At 34.6% G+C, this 8,892-nt stretch overlaps 1 protein-coding gene across 4 annotated transcripts; it reads right to left on the minus strand.

The window, feature by feature from the left end:
* On the minus strand, positions 2,165 to 7,969 carry LOC109327089. 4 transcript variants are annotated; one of them, XM_019560102.1, is made up of 9 exons: positions 7,810 to 7,969; positions 7,611 to 7,720; positions 7,343 to 7,487; positions 6,411 to 6,558; positions 4,952 to 5,413; positions 4,280 to 4,777; positions 3,726 to 3,784; positions 3,397 to 3,473; positions 2,454 to 2,525 (listed from the first exon to the last, which is right to left on the minus strand). In XM_019560102.1, the coding sequence occupies exons 1-9, from the start codon at positions 7,906 to 7,908 to the stop codon at positions 2,471 to 2,473; spliced, it is 1,653 nt and encodes a 550-aa protein (XP_019415647.1). In that variant the 5' UTR covers positions 7,909 to 7,969; the 3' UTR covers positions 2,454 to 2,470. The 4 variants fall into 4 exon arrangements, with proteins under 4 accessions (XP_019415646.1, XP_019415647.1, XP_019415645.1 ...); XM_019560101.1 differs by lacking the exon at positions 2,454 to 2,525 and adding an exon at positions 2,165 to 2,422 and having other exon boundaries at positions 4,280 to 5,413; positions 7,810 to 7,968; XM_019560100.1 differs by having other exon boundaries at positions 2,456 to 2,525; positions 4,280 to 5,410; positions 7,810 to 7,968.

The raw sequence follows: 8,892 nt of genomic DNA on the forward strand, positions 1-8,892 counted from the left end.
AAAATGCACATATAATTCATATATACGCAACATATAATTACTAATTAAGCATGCAATTTTCATATTTTTACATACAATTAATAATTAAACATGCAATTTTCAGATTTATAATAATTAAACATGCAATGTCATATTTATACATACAATTAAAATTAAGCATATAATTTATAATTATACATATAATTAATAATTAAGCATGCAATTATTGGAAATTAACTAATCAACAAAATAGTTAATAATAATAATAATGGTAAATGAACAGTCACATATTTTATTGATTATGAGCCAGACTCTCTCAAAAAAGTCCCCAGCAGAGTCACCAGCTGTCGCGCCCCGATTTTCGGCTGCACGACTTTGTTTAGAGTCGCCACTACATTTTTTGATTAATTAACTAATTATTATGAAGGAAAAAATTATTTATTTTTATTATTGAGCCTGACAATATTGACTTTGGTCCTACGTACCCCTATTAAGGGGATCAAGGCTTACGTAGTTCTTTAAGTAGAAAAGGGTTTGTTGGTTGAGTGTATTTTAATTAAAGAAAACATATTTTTAGTCAAAAATATATATTTTGCAGTTTTGTTTATCATTGAAAAAGGTTTTTTTATTTTGTTATTTAAAAAAATGGAACTAATTTGATTTTGAGATTTAATCGATTGAAAAGAAGTGGCGTAGCGCGACCTTTCGTAGATGATCTGAGAAGAAAGAGGCCTCCAGGGCGACCTTCTCTCCATCTTTGATTAACTCCCAAAATTTATATCACGAGCATTTATAGTTTAATATTCTTAAATGTATACATTTATAGTTATAACTTTAATCACGGCAAAAAAATATGGTTATTATTTAGTTATCAAGATTTCTATTTTAAATTAAAAAAATAGTGTGTTGATCATTTGTTATGAAAAAAAAAAATTATTTTTAGTTACTTGTTATTGCTATTTAGTCATAACAATATTTTTATATTTTATTATTGTGATTGGACCTATATAAAAAAAAATCAGAATACAATTATATTAAGTGATTCTATATTTATAGTACAACAATAATACAATTAATATCTGTGAATAAAATAGAAATAGTAACAAAAATAAATAAAAAGAAACCTGGTGGGTGTGAGATTCAGTGGAAACATGAATAAAATAGAGAGCTACGTGTCGGCTAGCTACTGGTTAGAAGAAGAGGATGTGTTGACTGTGTACACGTGTCAAATAGAGATTAGTAGGGAGAAGGGTGCATGGTGCGTCATTATGAACCCGCTCATAGAGAATCCCTCTTTGTTGCAGTGATGCAGATCTGCCGCGACAAGGTGTAGGGATGGAGTTGACGTGTCATAGTCTGGTTGGTTGAGTCTGTAGTCAACAATATCAGTCAACAGATCTAATGGTGAACAAGAGGAGAACATGTAGCCTACAATGTGCTCACTAGCACTGGATCACATGCTCTCCTTTTTACTTTTCTCTCTCCTACTATACTTTTTGCTTTTTCATCATTGCTTTTTTTCTTCTCTTTCTGCACGCTCCTTTTTATATAAGATGGTGTTTTTGGGTGTTCACAGTGTGTATTTGCAGTGTATATTTTCAGCCCGGAAGAAGAAGAAAAAAATACCCATAGACTTAGGTTTATTTATAGAATAAAAAATACCTAATTCCCACCTAAAAAGCTGCTAACTTCCCTATGATTCCCCTCTTTTTTGGCAGGTTCTTCCTCTATCAGGCCAAGTCAAATTTGACTTGGTCTTTTATTCATTTTCTTTATATAATATTCACCCATTATTATAATTTTATTTAATTTCGGATTAAAATAATAAATAAATATATTTATATAATGTTTTTTTATTCCGTTTAATTTATTTTATTATAAAATTCCGAAAATAAAAATAAAAATAAAACAAACACTTTATGAATTATTTTTTGTTTGTTTTTTTTATGGAAAAGTGCTATGGGCTTTTAGAAGCCCATTTGCAATGAGTTTACTTAAATTTGAATTTTGGTTAACCTAATCATATAGATGTAGGAACCTTAATTCTATTTGTTGAATTTAATGTTTTTGAATTCAATTCCTTTTATTATAAAAAAGGTTTTGGGCTTTTTCTGGGCCGGACAAAAAATGAGTGTTCACAATCACAAGGGAAGAGACTGCTTTCATGAGAATAAATTAATTTACAAATGAAGAAATATGCAAAATGTATTCAGCAGAAGAAAACAATATACATCTGATATATTTAGTAGACATCATCCTAAAAAAAAGACCCAGGAATTGTGCAATAACCAGAAATGGCAACCCTAAACAACATCTGTTGGTCTTCAAATTGTAGAAACCATAACAGAGGAGAACTGAAATTTTACAGAAGATATCCACGCTTTAAGCCAGTAATTAAGTCTCTATCGCACATCATGCAGCCGCTTTCTGTTTGTTAGACTTGCTGCAACAAAACAACTATTTCAAATCAACAAGGCCACGTGATATGGAATTATTCTCTACTCCAGAGTTCATCCATGAAAAATGAAATGCAGTATCTACTCAACCTAACATCATGAAAAACCACTAAATGTTTCTATGCAACAATGCAGATATATATATCGAGATAAAATATAATAGCATGCTTTCATGAAGGAAGATATAGTCAATTAATGATCTGGGCATTTGGTTACAGCTGATAGTGTTAGGAATCAACGTTTCAGACTGTTGCAAATCCAACAGGGGATTGCCCCTTCAAAATATACTGACCAGAATCCCTTTATACTACTCTTTCCCCGACTAATATAACAGACTCCTTCACTAACAAACTAACTTGACTAGCTGCGCCTAATAGATTGACATATACAACCCAAACAAAAAGCATGAGTTTCAATATAAAAAGGGTAACAGAAGGTGGTACTTTTATGCATCTGAGCAGTTTATTTCCCTAGTTCCTCCTCCCTAAAACTATTCTTCCTCAAGTTACCCTCTCTCCATATCTGTTTCCCTTTAATAATTATTAGAAATTAGAATCCATGAAAGTAAGTGCAATATCTTAAGCTACCTTATAGAGAACATCTAGAGGATATTTGGATATCGAGAGAATATTTCATATTATCATGATTATATCTTATATATATGTAGATAATCCATTCTCCAAGCCAAATTTTGTGATTTACTTCATATTTGTAAGCTTTAACTTCTCCGTTCTCTACGACCTTCGCTATTTCTGAGATTGAGCTCCAATACTTACAAATGTCATGAGATACAACATAGGTAGCAATGTATACAAATCAGGCAACAATATAGCAGGACAAATAGTGAAATGAAAACTGTAATAAACCATCAAATGTGCATAGATACTTAAACCTAAGGAAATGCCTTCCGCACATGGAAAATCCTAATTTAGTTTAACTGGAAAAGCATTGAAACAAGTACCTGTTCACAGACGGTGAAGGACCTTTAAATGGGGATACCAAAGATGCTCCATCCTGAATTTCTGTAACCTCACGGTCCTGTATGACAGAATTTAAAAAGCAACATTCAGAATATAATAAGTAATAAATCCTCAACCTCTATCATATCCCAGGACATATAGAAAACAAATCATATATTTGCATATCCTAAAACTATAGGAACCTAGGAGAAGACACTTCGGGGAAAAGATGGAGTAAGTTCAGTGAATGAGATAAAATGTGTGCAGGGATGTGTATCAATAGATGCTGAGTAAAAGCAACACTATCACCCAATGAGTGAAAGCAACATACCACATTATAAACAGGTATCTGATTGCGCCAAAACTCCAAGCGAGGTAGAAGCAACCTACCTGCAACATAGCCCGAGCATGGAATACTATAGTTAAATTAGTGTCAGTCGTCCATGCATTTCAAAGTAATTTACAAGAACAAGATGGTAGAATTGTGCATTATGTAGTTTGGGCATGTGTGGAAGAGACCGTTAGAAGCCCCAGTAAGGAGAGTAGATAAAATGGTAGTGAGTCTAATCTTTAGAGGCAGAAGGAGACCAAGAAAATATTTAGAAATCAATGTTTTGTCAATGGACATGATTCATGATAGGACATTATGATATCATTTGACCCATGTAACTACTGACCCTACCTGGTGGAAGTAATTCTAGACTACTGTTGTGGTTTATGCATTTCAAATTACTTTATAAGAAGAAGAAGACCAACAATAATAGCATTAAGTGGTGCTGTGGACAACATGAATAAGAGTGCATGAAAAGCACATAAATTACACCAATTATATGTAAGCCTAATAAGTTTTAGTGGTTTATGTACAGAAAATAAAGAAAATTTTACCGGATCTGGATTTTCCGAGACTTGATGATATTGGAGAAACTAAGGAATTTTTATCTGTAACACCCTTGATCAGGGGGCTTCCATTCCCTTTTTGCGGAGATTTTACAGCAGATGCAGAATTAGTCGTTTTTATTTTAGGTGTGGTTGCTTTTGTTTTATCTGTCACTTTCTTTTTATTGTATGAGCCTTCAGTTTTCCGTGACAAACTTCTAGAAATTCCGGATGCAGAATTTTTAACATGCTGCTCAGATGATGTGTTTACTTTTCCGAGTGCTTGTGATTGAGCACGTGTTACTGGACCTTTCAGTCCCTCTCCAGCAGGACGCCCAAAGCTCAAGGCCTTTCGACAAACTGAGGAAATTTTATCTGTAGTGGCCTTGACCAAGGGGCTTCCATCCCTTTCTTGTGGATATGTTACAGCAGAGGCAGATTTAGTCCTTTTTATATTTGTACTGATCGCTTTTGTTTCATCTATCACTCTCTTTTTCTTGTGAGAGCCTTCAGTACTTGTTGACAAAGCTCTAGAAATTCTAGTTGCAGTTTCCTTAACAAGCTGCTCAGATGATGCACTTACTTCTCCAACTGATTGTGATTGAACAGGTACCTCTGGATTTTTCATATTTGTACTGATCACTTTCATTTTATCTGGCACTCGTTTTTCCTTGCGAGAGCCTTCAGTACTTGTTGACAAAGCTCTAGAAATTCTAGTAGCAGATTCCTTAACAAGCTGCTCAGATGATGCACTTACTTGTCCGAGTGATTGTGATTGAGCAAGTACCTCTGGACTTTTCAGTCCCTCTCCATCAGGATTCTCCAAGTCCATGACCACTGAGGTAGAAAGCTGCTCTCTATCTGTATGTTTTGGAGGAAATCCAGAAGCAGGCTTATTCTTCTGCTGGCAGACTTTCATACTGAGAGACCTGGTAATACGTCTACTAACAACATTAACGTCATCAACCTTCTTAGATGCATTGCATTCATCTTCAGGAAATGATCCACTACTACCACAAACAACATCATCCCCAGCAATCTCCTTAGATGCATTCATTTCATCATCATGGAGTGCCTTCTGGTGATCTTCCGAGGCATCTTCTGGTGATACCAAAGAAGTTATTGGAGTAGTTTTTTCGACACCTGCAACAAAAATTATAACATTGGATATAGAGACTAAGACATAGGAAATGATGAAATATCAAACAAATATAAGATATAACAAAGTAACATACACACATATCATCTAGGTAGTCAATTGCGGATAGCGGAGCTAGCGGACGACCCTAAAAACACTATAGCGGGATAGCAGTAGCAGGATAGCCGCTACAACTAAAAAAATATATCAAAGTATTTATTTTATAGCCTATCCATATAAATACACAAAAATACTAACATACATGAAATTAAAGATATAACTTAAATAAACATTCATAACATATAACCAAAATAAATCTAAGGCTTTAATATATGTGTATTATAATTCAACCTCTAACTTTAAGGCCTCAAAACATAGAGATTAAGCTCTAAGGCTTTAGCAAAATAAATTTAGACTCTCTTCAATAGTCAACACTATCACCAAGAGTTTTATGTTTTCGGGAAGATGTATAAAAATTAAGTGAATTCAAATGGTAGGAGATGAAAAAATGAAAGAGTTATGTTTTAGTGAAGAAAGTATAGGAATAGAATCTGTTCAATGTAAGAGAGGAAGAGATTAAACAGATTTAAGTGAGAGAGAGAAAAATGAAGAACTTTAGTTTTAACGAGGGGGGAGAAAATAGGGGAAAATTAAATTAAATTAAATGAGAAGAAAGAGAACGAAATTAAATGAGAGAGAAGTGGAAGGGTTTTTTTTTTAATCAGAAAAACCCAAAAGACTAACGGTAAAAAATAAAAACAAAAAAGAGTAAGGGTTAAAAGGACTTTTTCCATTAAAAAAAATTAGGGTTTCAGCATTTCACTCTTCTTCAACCTCTTGCACCTTCTAGCCTGCGAAATGGAGGCAGCCGCAACAGCGCACCGCTCTCCACTGTTTTGTCGCGGGGAGGGGCCGACGACCTCCGCAACACCACTATCCCACCGCTATCATGTGCGATTGATAACAAAGCATATCATTTACAAACATCATCGAAATATTTACCATGGCATAAGATTTCTTGATCAGTTGCTGGAACATTATCAGGAAGAGCACAACTTGAATCATTTGTGGTTACCGATTCTTCTCTGAAGCAATGTACAGCATATTTTTCCCAGTTTGCAGGAAATCCAAATAAAAAACAGTTGAAAACCTAGCCATAAAGCAAAGAGGGGGCAGAAAATCAAATTGTATAGCATACAAACCTTACAAATTAGTCTCAAATAGGAAAAATGAAGTAAATAACCAAATTCATCGCTGAATAAATGTTTCTAGCAATTTATCTCCTAAGAAATGAAAAATCTAGCATAATAACTACTACATATGTGTTTGGCAAGGCTACCAAAAAAAGTTAAACACCTTTGTTTAGTTCCAAATGGTTTATAGAAAAACAACTGACTTAAAAAACCCTAATCTGATCAATGATAAATGAATTGAAGTGACCTGTGAATGATAAGGCAGGTATTTAATTATAAACTTTTTTTACATCATTTTACACGTATCAGTCAATTGATCAACAAATTTCACCAGGACTTCCAATTCAATAGTCTAACTTATCACCCATAAGCTTTATGCCCCTAAATTTTTCACTCAAAAACTAAATTTTCAGCCACAGGTTCAAATCCTGCAAATGACCTTCTCGCTTGCGAAGATAAAATTGCATACATCTACCATCCCTAGACTCCACTAAGTGGCAGTTTTGTGCAGTGGGCTACCCTTTCTTCACTACATTATCAGCCAAAAGCTAACTTTTAGTCAGTTTTGTGGAATGCAGCCTATGAATCTCAAATGTCACTCAAATTAATCCTTTTTGGGACAAATCAGCGACCATTCTGACCAGCATTTGGAATTCTCAAGGAACCGAATTAATAAATACATATTCAATTTCTCAGGAACTAAATCACGGCAGATTTTATTTTTCTCAATGAGATACAGACCTCAGAAGGGAAACCATTTTCGAGTGTTCGCTGCTCGTTAAGGAATCCTTTGATGATAATGTATATACCATCCGCAGTCTCAAGAGAAAACACATCATATCTTTTAATGACAGGAGCAGAAACAAACACCCTCGTAGCTCCTTTCCTGAACAACAGAATTAAGAAAATTTTATTCTAAACAACTTCATTCAATGAAATTCGAACACCACATTATTAGAGTGTATAATAACAAAAATAAAAAAGAATGCAAGGTGTGAAAAGTGAAAACCCTAATTTCGAAGAAGAGTGACTGGTCTTTGACGCAATGCCTGCAACGGCTAACCGTTTTCCTTGGAAGTTATTTTCGGATTTAATCAACCACCAATCGTACAATGTAAGCTTCAGAAAGGAGAAAAAAAGAGTGTGAGAATAATGAAAATCTGAAATGGAGGAAAATTACGAAGTGGTGAATGGGAATGAGAAGTAACCGTTCGTTGGAAAGAAGATGAACCAGAAGCAACGGTGTTGGTTTTGTTAGAAGAAGGTGGAGTTCGAATTGGAGTTCGAGTTGGAGTTGAGTCAGCCATGAACGGTGTGAGGAGGGTCGCTTGCGTTGTGTTATGGTCACAGTCACCGCGGAAGTTGATAGGAGTTTTGTGATTACGTCTTGGGGGGCTGGGGATTGAGATTTTCATGTATAAAAGTTAGGGGTGTCAAAACGGGCATTGCCCGCGGGCCAGCCCGCATTGCCCGCAAAAAAATGCGGGCATGGCATGATATTTTTGTCTGTTAGCCCACATTGTCTGGCCCGTTTGTCCGCTTTATTAGCGGGCATTTTAAACGGGCTCCGCGGGCGGCCCGCGAGCATTACATTCTACACTTTTAAAATTTTAATCCAAGACTTTATTATTGTTTGGTTATTTTATAGTTATTATTGCATACTTATTAGAGAAAATTATTATCTAATATGGTTAGAGAGACATGTTTTGAATTATTATTATGTAATGTGGTTATGTAAAATCTATTGATTTACTGCATAATATACTTGATAACTTAACATTAACCATTGTTGCTTTTTTAATGTAAACAGGAAAATGCCTGCGGGCCGCCCGTTAGCCCGTTTTAAAACGGGCAGGGCATTACTTTTTGTCCGTTAACCAATTGCGGGCATGCCCGGCCCGCTCAAATTATTGCGGGCGCGGGCTAAATGGGTCGGGCGGCCCGTTTTGACACCCCTAATAAAAGTTAAGGGTGGAACCTACCATGGGCCTAGTACTCTGACCTATAATAGGTTAAGCTGGGTTAGATCAGACTTTTTTGTGAACAGATCAGGCTCAGGATTTTTGAAAAGCCTATTTATTTTAACAGGTCAGATTTTAGGTCATTCAAAAGGTCTATTAAGCCTAACCGGCTTATTTAGTTATATTATGCAATACATTTATATTATATAATTTTAATATAAAAATGTATACAAAAATATAATTTAATTGTTATGATTAGAAAAGTCTAACTAAAAGTAGGAATATTAACATATTTAAATGTATACATGTTGATATATTTTAAGATTATAT

Source organism: Lupinus angustifolius, chromosome LG14, assembly GCF_001865875.1.
Source record: "Lupinus angustifolius cultivar Tanjil chromosome LG14, LupAngTanjil_v1.0, whole genome shotgun sequence".
In the NCBI taxonomy this organism is placed as follows: domain Eukaryota; kingdom Viridiplantae; phylum Streptophyta; class Magnoliopsida; order Fabales; family Fabaceae; genus Lupinus; species Lupinus angustifolius.